This window comes from Sinocyclocheilus grahami, unplaced genomic scaffold, assembly GCF_001515645.1.
Source record: "Sinocyclocheilus grahami isolate Dianchi unplaced genomic scaffold, SAMN03320097.WGS_v1.1 scaffold992.1, whole genome shotgun sequence".
Taxonomy (NCBI): Eukaryota; Metazoa; Chordata; class Actinopteri; order Cypriniformes; family Cyprinidae; genus Sinocyclocheilus; species Sinocyclocheilus grahami.
In genome coordinates, this window is record NW_015506171.1 from 281,831 (window position 1) to 307,700 (window position 25,870).

At 43.1% G+C, this 25,870-nt stretch overlaps 2 protein-coding genes across 2 annotated transcripts in view; one reads left to right on the top strand and one right to left on the bottom strand.

The window, feature by feature from the left end:
* The window catches only part of LOC107565305 (cyclin-dependent kinase 14-like), a 198,096-nt gene that overhangs the window by 109,215 nt on the left and 63,011 nt on the right, over nt 1-25,870 (top strand). The window lies entirely within an intron of this gene.
* On the bottom strand, nt 7,807-16,988 carry LOC107565287 (E3 ubiquitin/ISG15 ligase TRIM25-like). Its single transcript, XM_016250508.1, has 5 exons — nt 16,419-16,988; nt 9,980-10,075; nt 9,699-9,899; nt 8,598-8,853; nt 7,807-8,377 (listed from the first exon to the last, which is right to left on the bottom strand). The coding sequence occupies exons 1-5, from the start codon at nt 16,986-16,988 to the stop codon at nt 7,857-7,859; spliced, it is 1,644 nt and encodes a 547-aa protein (XP_016105994.1). The 3' UTR covers nt 7,807-7,856.

The window sequence follows — 25,870 nt, forward strand, 5'->3', positions numbered from 1 at the left end:
GAAGGGACAACTTCACAGCCGCTGACATTTCAGGAGTGATTGACAGCGAGTCCTGCCACACGTTTACCAGCTGCGTTCATCCAAAGAAGCTCACAGTAAACCAGATACAAGTTCAGTGTGCCTGGAGTTCTCATGGTCACTGGATTTGACAAAGTTTGCCAGGTTAGACCCATAAAATCTTGGAAAGATATTCTGAGTTTTGCTTGAGATGCTAAATAGCGAGTAAAATAGACCAACACAACTGTATTGTTTTCTGAGTTCAATCTGTGAAATGATTGGTGGTTATTACTTTTGGGCAGACAGGTTATAAAGTCCACAATTTTCTGGTATTCAGTATTTTTGGGGTAAAGCCTGTTCAAACCAATCACTATAACTTTATCATTATATTCATTGCTTTGAACAGGCCTTACCCCAAAAACCATATAGTTTACTCATATAGGTTTACTCCATAACTATAACGATAATGACAGAGATTGATGGACAATAAAAACTTTGACAGCCCGTCAGAATCCACCCGAATTGGATTTAAAGCAGCGGATGACAAAACTTACTTTTATTTCACTTGCAGCACATACTTAGCATGGATGCTATAGTTATTGTCTTTATAAAGTTGTCTTTATAATTATTGTCCATTGATGTGGGTGCAAAAATGATTCAGGCTGCCTGTTACCACAACTTAAATAATCACATGGTTGCAAGTTAAAAATTCAAATGTAATAATTTAATTAAACCTTTGAAGTTGCAAACATTATTTTGTTGAGTTCAGTTGATATAATCAATGTCGATCATTACAGTAACATAATGTAACTTGTGTGTACTGTAAACTCAAATCTCTGCATTAATTAAATGTCTTTAATTAGATTGGGTTGTGGGTAGTTTCTAGTTCCCAGCATGCTTTGCATAGGACTGATCAAGGAGAATGAATGTTGAAATAAAGTGTTATTTGATGTGTTTTTTAGTAAAGGTAAAGACCTGTTATGTTTGACATTTGAAGAAGTTTCTGTAATGTTGAAGTTTTTGTGGCAACTACTGTGCTGAAAAGTAGACCACATGGAAGTAAATACTACACTGTTTTAGGTATTGCTAACTTTATAGTTACTGATATAGGCTTAGGTATTGTTATAGTTATTGTTGTAGGTATTGTTGCAGTTATCATTATTGTTACACTTGTGGTTATCTGCATTGGCTGTTGAGCTTGTTGAGAGTGTTGGTGAAGTTCATCGGCACACGTGAGATGTTGATTGGCTCAGGTTTGTGCTGGTTTTGCGGGGGTTTTGCTCTCTGGCGTGTTCTCTCGAGGTCTGCTGTCAGTGTGTGCTGTGCTTCGTCTTCTCTCAGCTCCCCGCCGATCTGAAAAACACTCGTTTGCCACTCGCTCCCGCAGCCCTGATCTCTCTCCACCCGCTCTGCTTGCACTTCAAAGCGTCCCGTCCCTCTCCTCCACCCTCCATCTATAATACATGTGCTGTCACTCAGGGCTCTGTACAGTAACCCCCTCCGCTCCAGGCGGATGAACCACGTCTGCACCTCCTTCTGTTTCTGAGAGCTTCACCACACACCTCACGAGACACTGCTTATAGTTGTTCATATAAATATATAAATCAATATGTGTGCACACTTTTATATATTTACATACTCCTAATCAAGTCCAATCAGTATAATCAAACACAGCTGGACTCAAATGAAGGTGTAGAACCATCTCAAGGATGATCAGAAGAAATGGACAGCCCCTGAGTTAAATATATGAGTGTCACAGCAAAGGGTCTGAATACTTAGGACCATGTGATATTTCAGTTTTTCTTTTTTAATAAATTTGCAAAAATGTCAACAATTCTGTGTTTTTCTGTCAAATAAGGGGTGCTGTGTGTACATTAATGAGGAAAAAAAATTAACTTAAATGATTTTAGCAAATGGCTGCAATATAACAAAGAGTGAAAAATTTAAGGGGGTCTGAATACTTTCCGTACCCACTGTATATATATATGAATATATATGGCATTCAAACATTTGGGATCAGTAAGATTTTACAGAAAAATCAGTAATATTGTGCAATAATATTGACATTTCTAATATTGGTTTCCTATTTTAATATACTTTATAATGTAATTTATTTCTATCAGAAATCATTCTAATATTTATTATCAGTGTTGAAACTGTTGTGCTGCTTAATATTTATTTGGAACTTGTGATACTTTTTTCTTTGATTATTTGATTAATCAAAATTGGAGCAAATCACCTTTTGAAAGTAACAGGCGCCTCAAATTATGTTTGTCGTTTACATTGTTTCTCCACTAGGTGGCGACAAGTGACTGTTAAAAAGGGATTTGTCGTTGAATCATTCATTCAAGAGATTTTTGAACAGTAAAACAGATAAAACAGTCTGGTCGCTAGGATATTCTGAGTGGCTGCTAGGGTGTTTCTATGCCATTTCTTTGTTTCTAAAGGTTTTTTCGCATTTGTTTCAAAAACCAGTCTGATCCGGACTGAACCGGTCTGCTTCCTGTGGTCATGTGAAGGTGACCTGCTCTTAGAGATTCATGCGCTAGATGTTTGATGTCCAGGGCTCGATCTTTCCCCCCCAGTGTGTGTTCAATATAGAAGACAAATTTCACTCCAGATTGCTTTGCTCCTGAGTGGAGATTGTTTTAAAGGGTCTTGCTCTCTGAGAGCGTGATAGTCATAGACAGCGAGAGAGAGAGAGAGACGTTTTCTGTTATTCCAGCGCTGAAGCCGCTCGTTCTGAAGCTCCTGTGGGATTTCAGAGCTCGACTCGGTTTCTCAGAGAGATTTCTCATCACAGAGCTACATGACTGTGAAAGTGGACTGATGGCAGAGACGCAGGGCATCTTTGTTTCTGAAGGAGGTCAGAGAAAACTCAAATATAGAGCGGAACGACAGAACTGAACAGCATGGCAACTCGAACACTATTCAAACATTTATTGACTCATATTCAATTAATGTTGTGTTAATATTCAATGAATTACATTTTTAGTGCTGTCAGCACTATTTTTAGTGAAAGTTATAGGGATAGAAAATACAGTTTGTACAGTAGAAAAAAACCCCATTGTGCATATGGAATGTCCCAACAAGAAATGGAAACCAAACCTGTGTGTGTGTGTGTGTGTGTGTGTGTGTGTTATCATGGGTCATCATGGTTCACGTATGATGGATGTTGCTGGTAGTCCTGTTTGCTTGGTTGCTGACATTTAATGTATTTAAATACTATTAAGTTGTTTTGCATTCTGAACAAATGTAATTATTACTCATTAAGATTCTAAAACAGCACAAACATAATTAATTTACTGATGCAATAATTAACTTGTGGCCAGCTGATATTCAGCATATAATCATTTCGTGATTTATTTTTTACTTTGCATAGTTCTGACAAAGTCAGATTTATGCTTCATCAAACTGAACATAATTCAACACTGCCCCCTGCTGGACAGACTCACTTTAATAGTGCTGTTTATTAAGTCAATCGTCACTACTAGTGCTTATGGTTGCTGTTACTGTACTATGTGATCAGATGTGACACTATGTTAAAAACTAAATGACTGATTTCCATCAGCACAAACAGAGATTGAGAGAAGAACAGAAACACATGGCCACTCAGCAGGACTCACACACACACTGATCTTACTACCTGTATGAGGATTTATTACACACATTTATTCTGACATGTTATTTGACTGCAGTATTAATGTCATGAAGAGAAAAGAAGAGACTGATTCATCATGCATCTCAAAGCATTATGGGTAGAATCTCTCATCAGATCTATTCTGATTCATCGACACAGTTTCACTGATGATCCAAGATAATAAACCCCAAACCCAGGATAGAGCGGCTGAGTGAATGTGGTCTGGACTGTGTGGATGAGGCTCATTGTGTCAGAGACGCTGTATAAGGACAGAGTTCCTGCACTGTGATCCACATACACTCCTATTCTACTGCAGATGGGCTTCACAGGGAGAACAGTCTCTATGTTATTGTGGGTAAATGAGTATCTGGAGTGAATGCACTCCAAACACCAGGACTGAGCATTATTACCAAACCCACACTTATCACCATCTCCCGTCCTCCTGATGCTCTTATATGACACTGATATATACACATAATTTCCACTTCACTCCAGCTCCCAGTAGCAGCGTCCACACACACTCTCTCTACACAACACCTGACGATAGACATCAAATCTGTCTGGATGATCAGGATATGGCTGGAGTGTGTCAGTACCAGTTCTCAGACAGACGGAGGAGTTTATTCACTGTGTTCAGATCCAGAGTGAGCTGATGGGAATCTGATGGAGATAAAACACATCAGAATCAGGAATTATGAATCTGTTTGATCGTTTCATGTAGCTGAACTCTTCATGTTCAGTGTATCATCAGTGTCTCAGTACAGATGAACAGATATCCTGTGCAAATCATCATTTACATCATTAATTATAAAACTTTTCTTTCACCTTCTACAGGAGGAACATGAACTCAGTGAGGTTTCTGATTGTTTTCTTACTGACTTACATTGTAGGAAGTTCTTTCTGGTTCTGGGGACAATGTAAGTGAATGTGACTGTGGAAATCAAGAGACATGAACAGTGTGATTCTCATGATCCTGCATCCATTCCTTAAACATTTCTAATATGATGGTCTCCATGATATGAGATAATGATGGACTGGTTTCTGAGAGCAGATGTATCTCCAGGACTTTACCTCTGTCTGAGATCTTCTTGAGCTCCTCTTTTTTAACAATTCCTGCAGTTTGTCTCTCAGCTGACGGACAGATTCTCTCAGACCATCAAAAGAGAAGAGAGAAATTAAGGGATCATCATTTCCATCTGTAGATTCAGGAGGTGCTGAGAGAGACTACAAACTCTACAGAAATCAAAACTCATCAGCCAATAATTCATCTAATAACCTGCACCAACATCAGATTTGTGTGGCTCTTGTTGACTTGACTCATCTTTAGTAACTAACCTCAATCCCAATTACCCAATTACTTTAATCAGTATGTTAAAACTGGTGTCAATAACAATACACTGTTTAACACTGTACCTAAATTATTCATATGAAATACAAGAGCTCATAGGTTTGCAATATTATGACAAAAATCAATATTGTAGATTATTACTCTTTATATTGTAATAATGATTATTAATATCGATATAGAAAACAATATAAAAATGTTTTTGTTTCGTGTCTGCATTTTGGGGACATCAAATTCTGGCTTCACAGACAAACATGTCGATCCATGACGTTAGTCTACTCTAGTGTAAGTTATGCATAAACACATGTTATAATCACTGAAGCAACAAAATTGATCTTTTATTTACATTGTTAAAATTGATCTTTTATCTACAAATTGATCTTTTATTTACATCTGCACTGTTGTTTATGATGAGGGAATTTGTGAGCATGCGCACTTCACGCAGCTCCGGCATTTTCAGCGCTGACTAATATAAGCACCTCTTGATTGGCCAATGCATTCCTAAGTTCAACAGAAACACATTTGATTGGTTACGAGGCTCATCGGTGCACAAAACAGTGCGTAAAAGCAGTCTGATGCAGTGTGATCAGATCTGAATGTAATTCCACGAATTGACACTTTTAATTCATTTTAATCGTGACAGATGTAATACATTGTTTAATTGTGCAGGGGCATTTTTTGCCCCTTTGTTTTGAATTTATGGGGCTTTTTTGTTCATTTTGGTGGCATTTTTGCCGCAAGCCCTCGTTAATTTCCGACCCTGAGTGAGAGAGAGACGCAGCTGCGCAAGCGATCAAACCTCTTGTTTATATCTCTGCGTTCAGTGCACAAACACTGAAATGAACATTTCTAGACTAGAGCTTCTAGATCTGTGTTACCTGCAGGAACTGGATGTGATCCTGTGTGTGTGAAAGCTGCTCCAGCTCAGCGGCTCTCCTCCTCAGATCATTGATCTCCTGCTCCAGTCGCTCCAGTCGTCCTTCATCTAGACTCACTGCAGTCTTTTCCTGATCTCTGATCAGCCGTATCAGCTCAGAGCGGCTTCTCTCAATGGAGCGGATGAGCTCAGTAAAGATCCTCTCACTGTCCTCCACTGCTGTCTGTGCAGAGCGCTGTTAGGACACACAGTGATTCAGGCTTCAGTGAGTGTGAACTGAGACGGAGACAAACTTCTCTTCTTCTCCAGACTCACCTTCTGAGACTCCACAGCCTCTCTCAGCTGCTGAAGATCTTTCTCTCTCTGCTGGATTTTCTGCTGGAACGTCTTCTGAGTCTCCTTCAGCTGCTTCTGCAGGACAAATGGATGAAAGTGAATGTCAGAGAGAGAACTACTGGCACTAAATCATCATATGAACAGATGAATCCACTAAACATAAGGTTGGGCTACTTATCTCAACTTATAACCAATGGCATCCAGAAGCGATGATCGGTTGCAATCATTGTACATGAAACATAAGGAGAGTTTAGCAATATTTCATCAGTGTCTAGTCTTAAATACCTGTTTCTCTGTCCTCTGTTCTGCAGCTGATACAATCTCATGGTTTTTATGTTCTATAACCGTACACAGCACACATATACATTTCTGATCAGACCACAGAAAACCTTGTGGATCTTCTCATGTTTCTGGCAGATCATCTCCTGCAGTCGTCCATTGGCATCAATCAAACTATGTATCTTTCCTTTAAACCAACTCTCGTGTTGTTCGAGGTGATTCTGACAGTAAGAGTTCAGACACATCAGACAGGACTTGGCAGCTTTGTATTTTCTTCCAGTACAGACGTCACACTGCACATCTCCAGCTCCAGCATCACAGTCAGCAGAGAGTTTGGTCTTCTTCAGTTTCTCCATCAGTTCAGCCAGCATGGTGTTTCTAGCTAAAGCAGGTCTTGGACTGAAGGTCTGTCTGCACTGAGGGCAGCTGTAGACTCTCATCTGATCCTCCTGATCCCAGCAGCCTGTAATACAGCTCTCACAGTAACTGTGTCCACACTGGATGGTCACTGGATTCTTAAGGAGATCCAGACACACTGGACACGTGAACTCATTCACTGAAATTCTGGCTGCTTCCATTTTGTAGCTTGAATACAGAGACACAAACACACAACAGCTCACCCACACTTCAGTTTCTCTTTTCCTGAACTCAGGTTATTCCTGTTTCCTGGTTCTGTGTTTGAGTGACGTGTGTAAAACAGGTGTGTCTGTGAGTATGTAAAGCAGGTTTCTCATTCCTGCTTCTGTGGAGTTTAGTTTTTAACACACTTGGCTGTTATTAAAGTAAATGCAAAGACCTTGACTAGTTGATTCAGGTGTGTTTAATACAGATCAAAACTAAACTCTGTGGGAAAGTGACTCTCAGGGACTAGGATTGGGGAATCTTAATAATGAAATATCTACTAGATTTCAGTCTCAGAAAAAACACTTAAAGAATACAAGTTACAGAGAAGCAGGACAACAGCCGTAACAAATAAATGCATGACAATAAAAACAGTGACTCGTTACACTGGAAGACAAAAACGTAAAACAGTGAAAAGGGAGAATGTTTTATTGACTGTGTGTTATCATTTTAGTTGAAAGGTAATTTTGATAGTAATAATAAAAATGATTGATATGACACTACATTAAAAGCTAAATGACCAATTTCAATCAACAAAAACAGAGCTCGAGAGAAGAACAGAAACACATGGTCACTCAGTAGGACTCAAACACACTAATCTTACTGTCTGTATTGAGGTTTATTACACACATTTATTCTGACATGTTATTTCACTGCCGTATTAATATAATGAAGAGACTCCATAAGAACTCACTATTACTGATGCATCATGCATCTCAAAGCATTATGGGTAGAATCTGTCATCAGTCTATTCTGATTCATCAGCACAGTTTCACTGATGATCCACTAAGATAAACATTAAACCCAGGATAGAGCGGCTGAGTGAATGTGGTCTGGACTGTGTGGATGAGGCTCTTTGTGTCAGAGACGCTGTATAAGGACAGAGTTCCTGCACTGTGATCCACATACACTCCTATTCTACTGCTGATGGGCTCTACAGGGAGAACAGTCTCTATGTAATTGTGCCAGAATGAGTAACTGGAGGGAGTGCAGCGCAAACTCCAGGACTGATCATTATATCCAAACTCACATTCTTTACCACGTCCCTTCCTGCTGATGCTCTTATATGACACTGATATTAACACATCTCCACTCCACTCCAGCTCCCAGTAACAGCATCCACACACACTCTCTCTACACAACACCTGAGAATAATAATCAAATCTGTCTAGATGATCAGGATATGACTGGACTGTGTTAGTGAATGTTATCACTCTGTTGTTCTCAGATAGAAGGAGGCGTTTATTCACTGTGTTCAGATCCAGAGTGAGCTGATGGGAATCTGATGGAGATGAAACACATCAGAATCAGGAATTATGAATCTGTTTGATCTTTTCATGTAGCTGAACTCTTCATGTTCAGTGTATCATCAGTGTCTCAGTACAGATGAACAGATATCCTGTGCAAATCATCATTTTACATCATCAGTTATAAAACTCTTCTTTCACCTTCTACAAGACGAACATGAACTCAGTGAGGTTTCTGCTTGTTTTCTTACTTACATTGTAGGAAGTCGTTCCTTTCCAATATGATGTTCTCCATGATATGAGATGATGATGGACTGGTTTCTGAGAGCAGATGAATCTCCAGGACTTTACCTCTGTCTGAGATCTTCTTGAGCTCCTCTTTGCAGGAATCCTTCAGTTTGTCTCTCAGCTGATAAACAGATTCTCTCAGGCCATCAAAAGGGAAGAGAGAAATTAAGGGATCATCATTTACGTCTGTAGATTCAGGAGGTGCTGAGAGAGACTGGAAACTCTACAGAAAACAGAAATCAAAACTCATCTGCTCCACACTTAACGCAATTAACTGCACGGATATCAGATTTGTGCGGATCTTGTTGACTTGGCTTATCTTTAGTAGCTCACCTCAATCCAGCACTTTCACTGCATCAGCTTCATTATTCTCATATTCATTAAATCAAATTAGAGCTACAGATTCTAGTAATTCTAAAACTATATGTGATCTTTGTGATTTCCAAGTTATCCCAACTTCACTTCATGTTTGGGATTGTCATGGTCAAATTCATCAATGTGTTACAGGCCCAAAAAAAATTCAAGTTTGATAATCACCTGATCCAATTTTGATGAGCGTAGCTAAAAATGGGTACTATAGAGTTCACTGATTTCACTGTAACGTAATGAATCTGAAGGAAAAATGTGGTAAAATGTTAAAATGTTAGTGAATTTTTGAACTGTTGGTGGTGATAGTGGTGTTTGACAGCTAAATACACTGCTAAAAAAAAGTAAAGGAACACTTTTTAATCAGAGTATAGCATCAAGTCAATTAAACTCCTAGGATATTGATCTGGTCAGTTAAGTAGCAGAGGGGGTTGTTAATCAGTTTCAGCTGCTTTGGTGTTAATGAACTTAACAACAGGTGAACTAGATGGGCAACAATGAGACAATTTTGTTTCTTATAGGAGCCAATGGCTCCTTAATTGATTTTTTTTTTCTGGGTCCCTGTTTTCAAAAGAAGATTATCAGATGAGAGTCTGACTGATGATTATATAAGACACTCATGAAATGTTTCTCTGTGAGTTTCCTGTTACTGCAGGATCTGCTCAAGTCCACTATGATCCTGTTCTTCTAGATCTCTGTTACCTGCAGGAACTGGATGTGATCCTGTGTGTGTGAAAGCTGCTCCAGCTCAGCGGCTCTCCTCCTCAGATCATTGATCTCCTGCTCCAGTCGCTCCAGTCGTTCTTCAGCTTGACTTACTGCAGTCTTTTCCTGATCTCTGAATAGCTGTGTCAGCTCAGTAAAGAGCCTCTCACTGTCCTCCACTGCTGTCTGTGCAGAGCGCTGTTAGGACACACAGTGATTCAGGCTTCAGTGAGTCTGAACTGAGACTGAGACAAACTTCTCTTCTTCTCCAGACTCACCTTATGAGACTCCACAGCCTCTCTCAGTTGCTGAAGATCTTTCTCTCTCTGCTGGATTCTCTGCTGGAACGTCTTCTGAGTCTCCTTCAGCTGCTTCTGAAGGACAAACAGTATAGTGAATGTCACAGAAAACGCCTCAAGGTTACGTATGTAACCCTAGTTCCCAGAGGGAACAGCTTTCTTTGAGACCGCTACACTTCGGGTGGAGTGAGCCTTGACCCCCAAGGACAAGGGAAGACCAGAGGACTCGTAAGACTTAGCAATGGCATTAACGATCCACCGCTGTGTCAAACGCTTTGGAATTGCCTTCAGCGTGACCACGCTCTGAATCGTGTGTGTAATCAGACCAATGGATGGACGTGAAGTCACGGACAGGGTGACGTAGTGACCAGGAAGCTATAAAAGCACGTGTGGTGGAGACAGCGGCAGCTTCTGGTAGAATGAAGGAAGCGCTCACAGAGATGCCGGAAGTATGGAAGGAGACGCAGCGTCTCATTCCCTCGGGGGAACTAGGGGTACATACGTAACCTTGAGACGTTCCCCTTCAGGAACTCGAGCTGCATCGAATGCTTTGGGAACGAGGATGCCCCAGCCGCCAGACTTTCAAGTCCCTGCGTAGTGTGTATGAACTTCAGCACAACTACGGCAAGAAGACAGAGGAACCAGGAGCAGTACGAATATCGAGGTCGTAGAACCTGACGAACGTGAGCGGCGTAGACCAACCCGCAGCGTTACATATATCCTGCATAGCCACACCCGACAGGAAGGCCTTCGAGGCCGCCACACTTCGGGTGGAGTGAGCCTTGACCCCCACGGGCGAGGGAAGACCAGAGGACTCGTAAGACATAGCAATGGCATTAACGATCCAACGACTGAGGGTCTGCTTGGTGGCGGGCAGATCCCTCTTGGAAGGACCATAACAGAAAAATAACTGGTCAGACTTCCTCCACATGGCAGCTCTGTGGACATATGTGTCCAGTGCTCGCACTGCTTCTGCTGGTCAGGCTCCTGAAAGGGAGGAGGACAGAAAGCCTGAAGTACGACGGGCCGTGGTACTGAGTAGGGCACTTTAGGGATGTACCCTGGCCTAGGGTACAGAAAAGCTTTGGCCAAGCCGGGCGAAAAGTCTAGGAAGGAGTGGGCCACTGACAAGGCCTGCAAATCTCCGACTCTTTTCAGAGAAGTGATGGCTAATAAGAAGACCGTCTTAAGTATCAGAACTCAATCTGAAACCTCCTCTATTGGTTCAAATGGAGGTTTACAGAAAGCCTCCAGGACCACGGCCAGGCCCCATGGTGGAACACGAGGTAGGGGTCTCATGTACAGTAGGACAAAATGTATCACGTTGGACGCAGCTTGCCATCAGACACAGCAATTTTTGAAACTGTTTGACAGTGAGTGACCGACGCTCTTTGACTCTCGCGACTGCAGTGAGGATCGACTCGATCCAAGCAGGAAACAGCTGTGCTTGCATCGTGGTCGAATCCCACACCACGCCCAGATAAGTGGTCCTCTGTGACGGAGAAAGCACACTTTTCTTTGCATTTAATCTTAGCTCCAGCTCTTTCATATGGGCGAGAACGACATCTCGATGTCGAACCACCGTCTGCTCCGATTGAGCTAGAATCAACCAATCATCTATATAATTTAGTATGCGGATGCCCTGGAGTCGCAGTGGAGCCAGAGCAGCATCCACACACTTCGTGAAAGTTCGGGGTGAGAGTGCAAGGCCGAACGACAGAGCCCGATATTGGTAAGCTTCGCCCCGAAAGCAAACCTCAGGAACTTCCTGTGTTGAGGAAGGATGGAGACATGGAAGTACGCGCCTTTTAGATATATCGTGACAAACCAGTCCTCAGACCTGATCTGAGACACGACCTGTTTGATTGTAAGCATCTTGAACTTCAGTCGCATGACTGAGCTGTTCAACTGACGCAGATCTAAAATCGGGTGCAACCCCCCATCCTTCTTCAGAACAATGAAGTACCGGCTGTAGAACCTGGATTCTCTGTCGAGAGGAGGGACCACCTTAATGGCCTCCTTCCTCAGAAGAGTATTTAGAATGAATCAGAATCAGAATGAGCTTTATTGCCCGGTATTTTTACTCATACAAGGAATTTGTTTTCGTGACAGAAGCTTCCACAGTGAAACAGAATGACAGTGACAGAACAAAAACACAGAAAAAAATCAAATATATAAATAAATAAAAAAATAGAACAAGTAAATAGGGAATACAATATACAAATTGACAATTGTATGTACAGGTATATTACAATAGATAGTTTTGTATGTACAGGTATATTAGTGCAAAAGAAACTGTTCCTGTGTCTGGCCGTTCTGGTGCTCAGTGCTCTGTAGCGTCGACCAGATGGCAACAGTTCAAAGAGGGAGTGTGCTGGATGTGAGGGGTCCAGAGTGATTCTGCCAGCCCTTTTGCTCACTCTGGATGAGTACAGTTCTTGAAGAGAAGAGAGAGTTGTACCAGTTATTCGCTCAGCAATCCGGACTATCCTCTGTAGTCTTCTGAGGTCAGATTTGGTAGCTGAGTTGAACCAGACAGTTATTGAAGTGCAGAGGACGGATTCAATGATGGCAGAGTAGAATTGTTTCAGCAGCTCCTGGGGCAGGTTGAACTTCCTCAGCTGGCGAAGGAAGTACAACCTCTGCTGGGCCTTTTTAACAGTGGAGTCAATGTGAGTGTCCCCCTTTAGGTCCTGAGAGATAGTGGTGCCCAGGAACTTGAATGACTCCACTGTCATTACAGTGCTGTCCATGATGGTGAGTGGGGGGAGAGCAGGCGGGTTTCTCCTGAAGTCCACAATCATCTCCACAGTTTTGAGCGTGTAAAGCTCCAGGTTGTTAAGACTGCACCAGACAGCAAGCTCTTAAATCTCCTGTCTGTAAACAGACTCGTCACCATCCTGAATGAGGCCGATAAGTGCGGTGTCGTCTGCAAACTTCAAGAGCTTGACAGAGGGGTCTTTAGATGTGCAGTCGTTGGTGTAGAAGGAGAAGAACAGTGGGGAGAGGACGCAACCCTGAGGAGCTCCAGTGCTGATCTTACGGGTGCTGGATGTGTATTTTCCCAGCCTCACTAGCTGCTTTCTGTCTGTCAGGAAGCTGGTGATCCACTGACAGGTGGAGGTGGGCATGGAGAGCTGAGTTAGTTTGGGCAGGAGGAGGTTTGGGATGATTGTGTTAAAAGCCGAGCTGAAGTCCACTAACAGGATCCTCACATAAGTCCCTGGTCTGTCGAGATGTTGCAGAACATAATGCAGTCCCATGTTGACTGCATCATCCACAGACCTGTTTGCTCTGTAGGCAAACTGAAGAGGATCCAGCAAGGGTCCAGTAATGTCCTTCAGGTGGGCCAGCACCAGTTTTTCAAAAGACTTCATGACCACAGACGTTAGAACCACAGGCCTGTAGTCATTTAGTCCTGTAATTTGGGATTTCTTTGGGATGGGGATGATGGTGGAGCGTTTGAAGCATGAAGGGACTTCGCACAGCTCCAGTGATCTGTTGAAGATCTGTGTGAAGATGGGGGCCAGCTGGTCAGCACATGATTTCAGACAGGCTAAGTCTGAAATGTAAGAGTAACACAATCTGGACCTGTTGCTTTTTTTCTTTTCTGCATCCGGAAGACCTGGCGCACATCGTCTTCACTGATTTGAAGTGCAGGTGTTGGGGAGAGGGGGGTTGCAGGAGCTGTTAATGGTTGTGTGGAGAGGTGTTCAGGGCGGGTGTGGGGTGTTTTTTCAAACCTGCAATAGAAGGTTTACTTCTTGTTCTAACACCAGAGCCTGCTCGGGACCCACCACAGTGGAAACGAGCCCGTTGAAACGAGGTGGAGGTGAACCAAATTGAATTCTGTAACCTCTTTCTACAGTCTGCAGGACCCATCTTGAAATATTTGGCAGAAGCATCCATGCTGCCAGAGGGATCTACTAAGGGAATCAGTCTCTCGAGACTGACCTCCGGTGTAATAGGAAACCTCCTCAGAGGTAGCGAGCTTCCCATATCCGCAATGTTTTCTGGCGGACACTGAGACGTGTGCTCGCTGGAGGCCGCTGTGCCCTGAAGCACCGGCGGTGGCAGGGTTAACAGCTCAGCCTCCTGAGGGCACTGAGGAGAGACGGGCACCATGTAATGAGGTGTACACCACTCTTTCCCAGCAGGGGCTGCCCTCAGAAGCCCTGGGACACAAACATCAGGGCTTGTTGGTCGAAGGCTTCGAAGCTGAAGGCCGATCTGAGGACCGTCCTTCTGGCTAAGAAGCCTTCGGCCATCGGCGTGAGCGTCGCTCCCCTCGCGATCCCCATTGACGTGGGGGTGTACGAGTCGCGAAGCTCACTTTCTGTGCCTCTCTGTACAAGGAGTGGGCACACAGCTGGGGCTGCTCCCATCCAGCAGCCCCATGAGCCAGAGTGCGGCGAGGGAAGAACTGCTGAAACGCCGCCTCTTATTTACGAGCCTTCTGAAACGACGCCCCGCTTGCACCTTCTGGCCTGTCCGGCGACGCCATCAATTCGTCCTTCTGGCTAAGAAGCCTTCGGCCATCGGCGTGAGCGTCGCTCCCCTCGCGATCCCCATTGACGTGGGGGTGTACGAGTCGCGAAGCTCACTTTCTGTGCCTCTCTGTACAAGGAGTGGGCACACAGCTGGGGCTGCTCCCATCCAGCAGCCCCATGAGCCAGAGTGCGGCGAGGGAAGAACTGCTGAAACGCCGCCTCTTATTTACGAGCCTTCTGAAACCTGTCGGCGACGGAATTGATGGCGTCGCCGGACAGGCCAGAAGGTGCAAGCGGGGCGTCGGAGGAGGAAGACCCTGTCTTTAATTTCAGACAGAGTCAACCATAGATGCTTCTCCGTGGCCACTAGGGCTGCCATAGACTGCGATTGCTTTGGCGGTCTCCTTTGTGGCACGGAGAGACAAATCAGCAGTTCTACAAAGTTCTTTGATGTCATCAGATTTAACTTCCTCGCCCTCATCCAGCTCTTTCAGCAGGTCCGCTTGGTATGCTTGCAAAACTGCCATAGTATGAAGGCAAACACCAGCCTGACCTGCTGTCGTGTACCCTTTGCCCACCAGCGCTGATGTAGTGCGAAGCGGCTTGGTGGGCAGTGCCGAGGCTTTTAGAGATGATGCCACACCGGGAGACAGATAACCCGTGAGTGTCTGTTCAACCCAGGGCATCGCTCTATAACCACGCTCACTTAGTCCCGTAACGTTGCTGTAATCGATGAGAGAGGGACTAAAGAGGCGGGCCGAATATGGTCTCGACCACGATCTCGACACCTCAGTGTGGAGATCAGGGAAAAATAGCAAGCCCCGGCATGGAGGGGGCGACTTAGACCTCAAAAAACGCTCATCTAGCTTGCTCTTTGAGTGTTCAGCCTGCTTCTCAGTGGGCCATTCAAGATTTAACTTGGCCACAGCGCGAGTTATCACCTCCACAAGCTCCTCGTACTGTGCAGACTGGGGTGGTTCGTCGGTGCTCTCGCCATCGCCCTCCTTGGAGGACGACAGTTTAAGCGCCGAGCCCTCTCCCCGGGGGGAAGAAATCGCTCCCTCAGAGCGTGCTTCCGAACCCTGGGAGGTGGCGCTGGATTCGGTGGCCGAGGGAGAAGAAAGGGACTCGCACATCTCCATCCCCTCCACCAGATCCATTTGCAAACCCCACGACCACAATCCTCAAAGAGAGCCCTCCGGGAGTGAAGCATCCGCAGCAAGAGGTGCTCACAGTGTGGACAGTCAGCCCCCTCGAGAGCTGACTCTGCGTGCTTTGCTCCCAGACAAACAACACAAAGGCTGTGTGTATCCCCTCCCGTGATGTAGAAACAGCCTAAAATGTTGCTTGCCTTTATCACCCCCTTTATCAGTCTTGTGCTTAGACTTTGGCATTTTTGCTTTCTTGTTTGAGACAGTGACAGACAATGGTAAATAAGACATACACACAGAATGTTACGATGAATGACAGAAGCTGCTGCTGTCTCCACCGCACGTGTCTTTATAGCTTCCTGGTCACCACGTCACTCGTCACCCCGTCCGTGACGTCGCGTCCATCCATTGGTCTGATTACACACACAATTCAGAGCGTGGTCACACTGAAGGTGTTCCCAAAACGTTAGATGCAGCTCGAGTTTCTGAAGGGGAACTGCTGGCACTAAATCAATATGTGAATCCAGTAAAAGTGGAACTGATAACTAATAGCTGTAAGTTCAAACTTCAGAAGGGATGATCGGTACAATCATTGTACATTAATTAATATGAAGCAATAAGGAGTGTTTCACACTGTAAGTATTAAAAAAGTGAAACTAGTGTAGATCTTCACACTGACAGTGTTTGTGTTTTGCATAATTATGCTGCAGCTCTAGACAGAAAATAAACTATTGGATTATTGCACTGAGTATTTACTTGATCACTAGTTTTTAATACCTGTTTCTTTGTCCTCTGTGCTGTAGCTGATACAGTGTCATGGCTTTTATGTTCATCCATACACAGCACACATATACATTTCTGGTCAGTGTGACAGAAAATCTCAAGGAGCTTCTCATGTTTCTGGCAGATCATCTCCTGCAGTCGTCCAGTGGCATCAATCAAACTGTGTCTCTTTCCTTTAAACAAACTCTCATGTTGTTCAAGGTGATTCTGACAGTAAGAGTTCAGACACACCAGACAGGACTTGGCAGCTTTGTATTTTCTTCCAGTACAGACGTCACACTGCACATCTCCAGCTCCAGCATAACAGTCAGCAGGAAGATTGGTCTTCTTCAGTTTCTCCACCATTTCAGCCAGAATGGTGTTTTTCCCTAAAGCAGGTCTTTGACTGAAGGTCTGTCTGCACTGAGGGCAGCTGTAGACTCTCATCTGATCCTCCTGATCCCAGCAGCCTGTAATACAGCTCTCACAGTAACTGTGTCCACACTGGATGGTCACTGGATTCTTAAGGAGATCCTGACACACTGCACACAAGAACTCATCCTGAAAAATTCTGGCTCCTGCCATTTTACTGAATGAATACAGAGACACAAACACACAACAGCTCAACTATACGTTAGTTTCTCTTTTCCTGAACTGATTCCTGTTTCCTGGTTCTGTGTTTGTGTAACGTGTGTAAAACAGGTGTGTCTTCAAGTCTGTAAAGCAGTTTGCTCAGTGAGGACATTTGGCCCTCACAAGTGTAGTTAAACAAGTACACACACTCACACGGGTTTCCATCTTTTATGGGTTCATTCCATAGGCATAATGGTTTTTCTACTCTTCAAACTGTATTTTCTATTCCCTTACCCTAAACCTACCCCTCACACAAACCTACAGGCATTTTTAGATTTTCAATAAACTTAAATCTGTGTGGTTTATAGGCTTGTTTCCTCATAGGGACCAAAAAAAATCACAAGGTCAAAATTTACTGGTATTACTATACTGGTGGGAGCATTTAGTCCTCATAACATAGGGAATACTAGGTATTCACACTCTCTCACACTAACTCACACTTTCTCAGTTTCAGTTTTAGGTGCTTCATTGGCATGACAAATTTGTGTACATTTGTATTGCAATATAAGAGTAATGCAAAACAGCATAAAGAAAGAAAGAAGAGGAAAAACATATAAAAAATATCAAATGTGTGGCATTAAAGAATAGAGTAAAGTAATTGCAATAATACAGTAGGAAAGTGCGTGAATAAATAGTGCTGGAGACAGACTGGTGTTGAATCACTCACTGTTTCTCATGTTGTGACAGATGGACTCATACTGTGCTGTTAGAACGCAGCAGTCCGCACATTCTGCTAATAAGATGGGCAGTTTCTCATAGTTTGACAGAGTCTTAAAGTTATGATGTATACATTTAATTTTATGAAAAAACTTTTTCAGAATTTGTGAGCAGTTGTATGTTTTGGCTACTTGTTGCTTTCTGGTTCTCCTCTGTGCTGTTGTCAGCCCATCTGTGTGTTTACTGGGCTGTGTGCTAATGTTAGTGTTTGTTAGTAATTTGACTGTGATCAGACAGTGGGGTTAGTTCTCTGACAGTAAATGCTCGGAGAGATGAAAGATCTAAGTCTGTTATGATATAATCTACAGTACTGTTCCCAAGAGGTGAACAAAAGCTGTATCTTCCTAAAGTGTTTCCTCATATCCTACTATTGACAATGTACAGATCCAGACTTCAACAGAGCTGCAGGAGATCTTTCCCACTCTTACCCTTGACAATATAGTCATGGTTATTTTTTGTGGAGGTGAGAAAAATAGTTATTACTAAAACGGTATGCAAAGTAACATAGCACTTTATTTCAGAAAGTATTTTTTCTACTCATTTTGTTGAACATTTGACTATTATATGCATGTGCAAGTTCAGGGTTGTGGTACTTGAAAGTTTCATGGTTCAAGGTACTTTAAATAAACACTGTGTAAGTTTATGCTCCTGAAATAAAAGTTCAGAAAGATGTGGTGCATTGTTTTTGTTAATATGAGGGTATAATCAAGTATTTTCCATTGTCTAGTCTTTAAAAAGCAAACAAAAATCACAATAAATTGTAATATCGAATCTTAATAGTTATATAATCACAATACTCAATTATTGCAATATATATTAAATCGGCGCACAAGTATCGGGATAGTATTGATTCTGCAGATTAGCGTATTGTCCCAGCCCTACCTGGAATTGGCTTGTCTCTTTCTCCAATGTGTAGAACATGTCTTCACTGTAGTAGGGAGACTCAGATGGTGGGATGTATATGGCACATAGGAATGTGTAATTTTTGGAAAATAGTAGTTCCTCATGGAATTTAAGCCAATTATGGTATTTACCAGTTCCCCTTCGGGAACTCACGCTGCATCGGAACGCTTTGCGAACGCATCTAGCGTGACCATGCTCTGAAACACATGTGAAATCAGTCCAATGCGCCAGTGTGTAACTTTTCTTACTAGGGCTAAGGCGAGTAGCTTGGTAACGGTGGGTCTTTCAATTTTTTTGCACACACATTGACTTTGTGTATATGGTCATAGAGGTCTCTTATTGTGATGCTGGTATGGTGAGCCAGGTGCACATGGGTTACTGTGCAAATTAAAATTGGACGTTGTCGCATTTGTGCGAGTGCATGGTCTGCGCTGCATGTTGGTTTTCTTGGGGAAAAACATGCAAGCACTGTCACCGACAGCCAGCTTAATTTTACTTTTCTTTTTGTTTTCACTTTGAAAAGCCTATTATCTTAAAAAATTATTTTTATTTGATTTATTTGATTCCTCAGTGTTTGCTAAACATTCTGTAATTTATTAGTCAATATATAATACAGCATGTAGTGTATGCCATGCCTCATCTTGTTCGTTTTTGTTAATAAACATTATGTAAGATAGTTTGTAATTGCAGCCTACCATTTTATTGTTGTTGTGCTTTTCAATTAAGAATAAAAATGTGTCCCTCTCTTAAGCTTTTGCTTTAGTATTAAAAACTGAAAGGTGTATAGATGTAAGCAAAATAGACAATCAGCCCATCTTTTCTTGTAAAACGTCACATCGTGAATTCGAGCTAATGAGGAACTCCTGTTCACCTAAATTCAAATCCCAAATAATGCTGATGAAAAAGAACAGGTAGAATGTTAACTACATTTATTACCATATAGGTATAAACTATGATATAAGAAAAACCATTCATCAGCATGCGTTGATTAATCCCATGTTGTAACCAAAAAAAAAAAAACCTGTAGCCAAATCATGTGCTCGTGTGGCCATCTGAGACAGTTGAAGAATGAGTCTAGAGCCCTGGTAATCCACTGATTTTCCTTGTTTTTCAGTGTATTTTGTCAAATTTATTTTGTGTTTACAGTGAACTTGTGTTCCCCATGGCTCTTTGATAAAGGGGGCATAACACACACAGTTTCACCCGATCTCATGTTAATCTTGAGTACCTATAGAGTAGTACTGCATCCTTCATATCTCCAAAAAGTCTTTAGTTTTCTCATATTTATAAAAGAAAGATACAGCTTTACATTCTTTCCAAAAACAGCCGAGCTCCTGGAGGCACGCCGTGGGCAAAGCTAAAGAGTGACGAGCACTGATTGCCAACAGAACAGCGGGCGCGCTCTTCCGGGAGAAATGCCCATATAAGGAGCTCCACCCTTCATTACGTCATGAAGAGCCACGATTAAAAAAAAAAAACGTTCTGAAATTTGTAAGAAACCCGGAAGTGTGTATTTGGCACAGAAATACTCTGTTATACGTCCAAATCATTTTTTTAAACTTTGGCCATGTTTAGCATAAGAATCCAACTTTTTAACAGTGTAAATAACTCAACATGCATGAAACAGCATTGCCCCCCCCCTTTTTAATTTTGTGTGGTTTTATTTTTAGGTTTATCTTTTTTAAAAACAAAAAAGTTTAGTAGCTCATGTGCGCACTAGAGGGTGACACAGTAGTGGATTTTCAAACCTCTCCTGTCCCACTCCCACAAATTATTTTATTTTGGCCGGAATCTGTCAGTTACAGTAAAAAATACAGATCACAGCATGCCCACCTTAGTTGAATAAAAATCCAAAATGTAGTTTATTTTATTGAACTGAAAGCTAGCTTAAACAATGCACAGTGTGCATTGCACACACATTAAATTTCATGCAAAACATTCAAGCAAACACACACACACGCACACACATTATATAACCAAATTTTCACTGAGTTTCCTTTAAGATGGAGTCCCTCTGTTGCTATGCAAGAACAAGGGTGTCCACACATTCCAGACTGAGAGTGGTGTGCCTCTCCTCAATTCATCTTCCAGCAACACTGAAGCTCCTCTCTGGCGGGGTACTTGTTGCTGGGATTGCCAGCAGCTTCCTGGGAACTGGCACCAGCCCACCTGATATCTCCTGCCAGACATTGAGAAGGGACTTGCTGGTCATCTTTGTTGGCTCGTTCATATATTTCAGCACCAACTCGTGGCTCCATTACTCATTAGTGTTACCACAGTCCTCCCTCTCCTCCTCCTGCACATTTTGCATTTGAGTTTGCATTATAGGCTTTATAACGCTTTATATAGTGCAAAATACACGTCTGATCGATTGACATGATTGATGGAGGTAATATACAAATTGTAGGTACAGTGCCGTGAAAAGGTTTTTGCCCCCTTCCTGTTTTTTTTATTTTTTGCATATTTGTTACACTTAAAAGATTCAGATCATCAAACAAATTTTAATATTACACAAAGATAATGCAAGTAAATACTAAATGCAGTTTTAAATGATGATTTCATTTATTAAGGGAAAAAAAAGCTGTCCAAACCGACCTGGCCCTACGTGAAAAATTAATTGCCCCCAACTTGCAACTTGCTCTTAAAGGGAATGGGAGATGACACTCTGATTGGTTTATTGCACCTTATGCCCAAAACACACCCATTACTCATTAAGAGAATAGAGACAACCCTTTTAGACCATGCGCCGGGTGCGACGACCGTTTTTCCCGTCGTTAAACTAGCAAAAGTGGATTTGGACACGCTCTGAGTGCACCTGCGCCATGTGCCTCTCCTCAATTCATCTTCCAGCAACACTGAAGCTCCTCTCTGGCGGGGTACTTGTTGCTGGGATTGCCAGCAGCTTCCTGGGAACTGGCACCAGCCCACCTGATATCTCCTGCCAGACATTGAGAAGGGACTTGCTGGTCATCTTTGTTGGCTCGTTCATATATTTCAGCACCAACTCGTGGCTCCATTACTCATTAGTGTTACCACAGTCCTCCCTCTCCTCCTCCTGCACATTTTGCATTTGAGTTTGCATTATAGGCTTTATAACGCTTTATATAGTGCAAAATACACGTCTGATCGATTGACATGATTGATGGAGGTAATATACAAATTGTAGGTACAGTGCCGTGAAAAGGTTTTTGCCCCCTTCCTGTTTTTTTTATTTTTTGCATATTTGTTACACTTAAAAGATTCAGATCATCAAACAAATTTTAATATTACACAAAGATAATGCAAGTAAATACTAAATGCAGTTTAAATGATGATTTCATTTATTAAGGGAAAAAAAAGCTGTCCAAACCGACCTGGCCCTACGTGAAAAATTAATTGCCCCCAACTTGCAACTTGCTCTTAAAGGGAATGGGAGATGACACTCTGATTGGTTTATTGCACCTTATGCCCAAAACACACCCATTACTCATTAAGAGAATAGAGACAACCCTTTTAGACCATGCGCCGGGTGCGACGACCGTTTTTCCCGTCGTTAAACTAGCAAAAGTGGATTTGGACACGCTCTGAGTGCACCTGCGCCATGTGCTTTAGACCATGCGCTTAGATCGTTAAAATAGAGTCCTAGGTGTCTGATCAGTGGAGAGGTGCCTGGTAGCTTCATCAAAAGGTTCCAGAAGGCAGATAATGTCTTCAAGAAGGTCTGGGTCTATATTGTTGACATAACAGAGTTCATTTCAGTGAAGCAGAACCTCATGCAGCTTACCAGACAGCAGAGCAGAATGCAGCATTGCATATCTGGTATTCCACCTCGTTTCCACTGCTTGCTTAAGTGATCTGTCCAGTGCTTTTTGTAATCTGAAATTCAAGAAAGAGACAGTGTAGTATGGTGATAAAAAATCTCAGTCAATTTATTGACAGATTTTTTAAATATTAATATTTATTAGAAAAAGATTAACAGCAAAATAGTTGTCAAAATAGCTTGCTGAACAAGAAAACAATTTATTAATTACAGTTGTTTTTATGTTGATTTTATTTACTATATTTTATAATAAACTGTATAAACGCATATATAAATAACTGCAAACTACACCAAACAGGCATGACAAGACTGTAAAATATCTTACCCTGCTCGTTTGAAGTGTAACCAGAGTCTTCACATCCCGAAACAGGTTGACAACCGGGCTGTGCTGGTCAAATGGTCAAATGTTTATATAAGAATCAGGTTAATGTTATGGCCTGCACAGGACAGTCTGGTGTAATCCTTGAAAGCTGCGACCACATTTGAACCATTGTCAATCACTACAACAATATCCTTGCTCAAGATGCCAAACTCCTATATGTCAGGTTAGATAAAAAAAACAGCACAAACATAAAAGATCAATCCAAACACAAATAAATCGAACATAATGATTACTTTGTAAGTAAATTATTGTTAAAGCTTGAGCTAGTCAGAACAGATAACAAGAAATATAAGAGACACTGAATAGAATAGTACAATATTACTTAGACAAGCCAATATATACAGTATAACACTTAAGTATACAGTATGTACTACACATATATGTAACAGACAGATACCTGAAGGATGAACTGTTATGTATTGTGTGTTTGTCCATTCTTCTGCCCAAAGGTCAGTTGTCACAGTGCAGTCTGGGCACTAATGGAATAGAGTATGATGTAAATGTTATTTTAGGCTTCACAGGATCTTACATGAACAGATAACCATTTGACCATATGCTTTTAATTTACAATCCCATAAAAGTAGGCTCCAAAAATGGCTAAAAAACATTAACATTAAAAGGAAGCAGTGTAGCCAGGCCTACCTGTTGTAGCTCGTCCATAACATGTTTCTTTACTTTCTCGTATTCGTCTTCAACATGGCGAGAAACAGTGTATGCACTCAGTAGAACATCTTCGACCTCAATGCTGCTTCCATATTTAGCCCCAATATTAATGAGCTCTTTCACAACTTCAATGAACCCTCGTCCCTCAACAATAGCGAACGGTCTTAGATCCTGGCTGCACATATGAGCCATCGTGTCTGTGAATCTTGACTTTACAGTCACTGGCACCTTGTGCTTCATAAATTAAGAAATTGCCGGTTGCCTTGAGCAGGCTGCTTTGCATGTGTCACGCTGAAGGCCACTCGTGCCTGAGTCGGAATGGTATTTGATAATGTGTCTACATGTCTTGCAGCTGGCGCATGGCGTTTCATGCCGTCTTTCTCATAAAATTTTTTTGGTTACTTCAGACCGCCCAGAAATGTCGGTACCATTTATCATTTTATCAGGTAAAATTTTCCGACAGTAGTCATTGCAGCGTGGTTTTTGTGTCTGACTCCATTTTGATTATGATTTTCACGGCTACAAAGTGTATTGGGAAGCCTTCTTCTCTTATATTATTGGTGGTTGGCACTACCGCCACCAACTGTTACGGGTGTGTGGAGCACGTCATTCACTTAACCAGCCAAACCAAAGCAAACAGGAGGAGAGCATAAAGAGATAGGGCAAGCATGTAGTTCAAAATTAAAATATATAGTTTATTTATATAAAAGGTATATTTGTGTATAAAGTTGGGTATCATAGTGTTATTACGATTCCCGGTCCCGCCCACTCCCACTGATATTTTTTCCTGTCCCGTCCCAATCACGTGGTTTAATAGTGATTTTGTTTCCATGATTTTGATTCCCAAAAAACGTCTGCCTCTACTGCACACACACACTGGTATTCCTATTATTATGGGGAGTCTCCATAGGTGTATTGGTTCCCTTTTGATACTTAACTCGTACTGCATCTTGCTTAAGACGCATATGGGAAAAAGCCTTTTTTCTCCTGAACTGAAGCCTATTTCATTCACGCAGTGAAACGGCACGGCCATTGGTTCGTGCAGGGCTTTAAAAATGAACCAATGGCGCGGCAGCGGAGCTGCACAAGCCTATGGCGACGAAGCCCGCCAAAGCCCACCAGAATGGGCGGGGCATCTGGCTATATAAGTGGGCGCTCGCCACAGGATTCTCAGATTTTTTCTCCTTCAGCGACGACTCTACGTCTCAAGCTGATCCGAAGCCGCTCGCCGTTGACACGCCTTCGCAGCTGGAATCGGGACCTCTCAGCTCGGCTGACCTGCTTCTCCGCTTCTTCAGCGACGCAGCAGTTCCGGTCCGGTTCCCCTGCCGCTATCCGGCGACTTCAAAGAGCTTCTAAAAGAGCAGCGGCGTTGTTGCAAATGCCGCGCCGTTATTGCAGCTCGTGCGGGTCTCCCCTGCATGCCAATGACGGTCACAAGGAGTGCATTTCCTGCTTGGGGAAACCCCATGCGGAAGCTGCTCTCACGGGAGCTATTTGCTCTCATTGCGAGAGTTTTAGTCTCGCCTCTCTCCGCTCACAGATCGCTTTCTTTTCAGAGAGCTACTCCGCCCCCCACGCCCTCCCGTTTTCTTCCTCCCAGGGACCTGTGAGGAAAAAACAGCGGGGCAAAGAGGTCGAGCGATCGGCCACGAGTGAGCTCACGCCAGCCCAGATCCCGCATGCCTCGCTCTCGCCGCAGAGAGAGTGTTCACCCGTCCTTTTCTCCCGGTCTGATCAGCGTCCTTCTGCTGATGCGAGTGACCTGATCTCATTCGGGGGAAGTGGAGACGAGCTGCTCGATGACAGCATGTCACTGGCAGCATCGGATGCAGAGGAGCTGTTGGGCTCGGAAAATGACCCCACCCCCTTGCCATCATCCGCGCCCAGCGCCACCAAAGAAGGGACGGATACCGAGCTTCTCCGTATCCTCTCCCCTCTGCTGATGCGAGCGACCTGATCTCATTCGGGGGAAGTGGAGACGAGCTGCTCGATGACAGCATGTCACTGGCAGCATCGGATGCAGAGGAGCTGTTGGGCTCGGAAAATGACCCCACCCCCTCGCCATCATCCGCGCTAAGCGCCACCAAAGACAGGATGGATACCGAGCTTCTCCGTATCCTCTCCAAGGCGGTCGAAGAACTGGGTTTAGAGTGGTCCCCTCCAGAGGAGCCCTCTCGCAGCCGTCTGGATGAATGGTTCCTGCTGGGGCGCCGACAGGCCCTTCGTCAGCGTACCTCTCCAGAGGTCCACGATGAGCTCACCAGATCGTGGCGCGCTCCATACTCCGCCCGCCTCCATACTGCCTCTTCATCCGCCCTCACCTCCATCGACAGCGCTGAAGAAAAGGGGAACGATAAACCGCCTCCC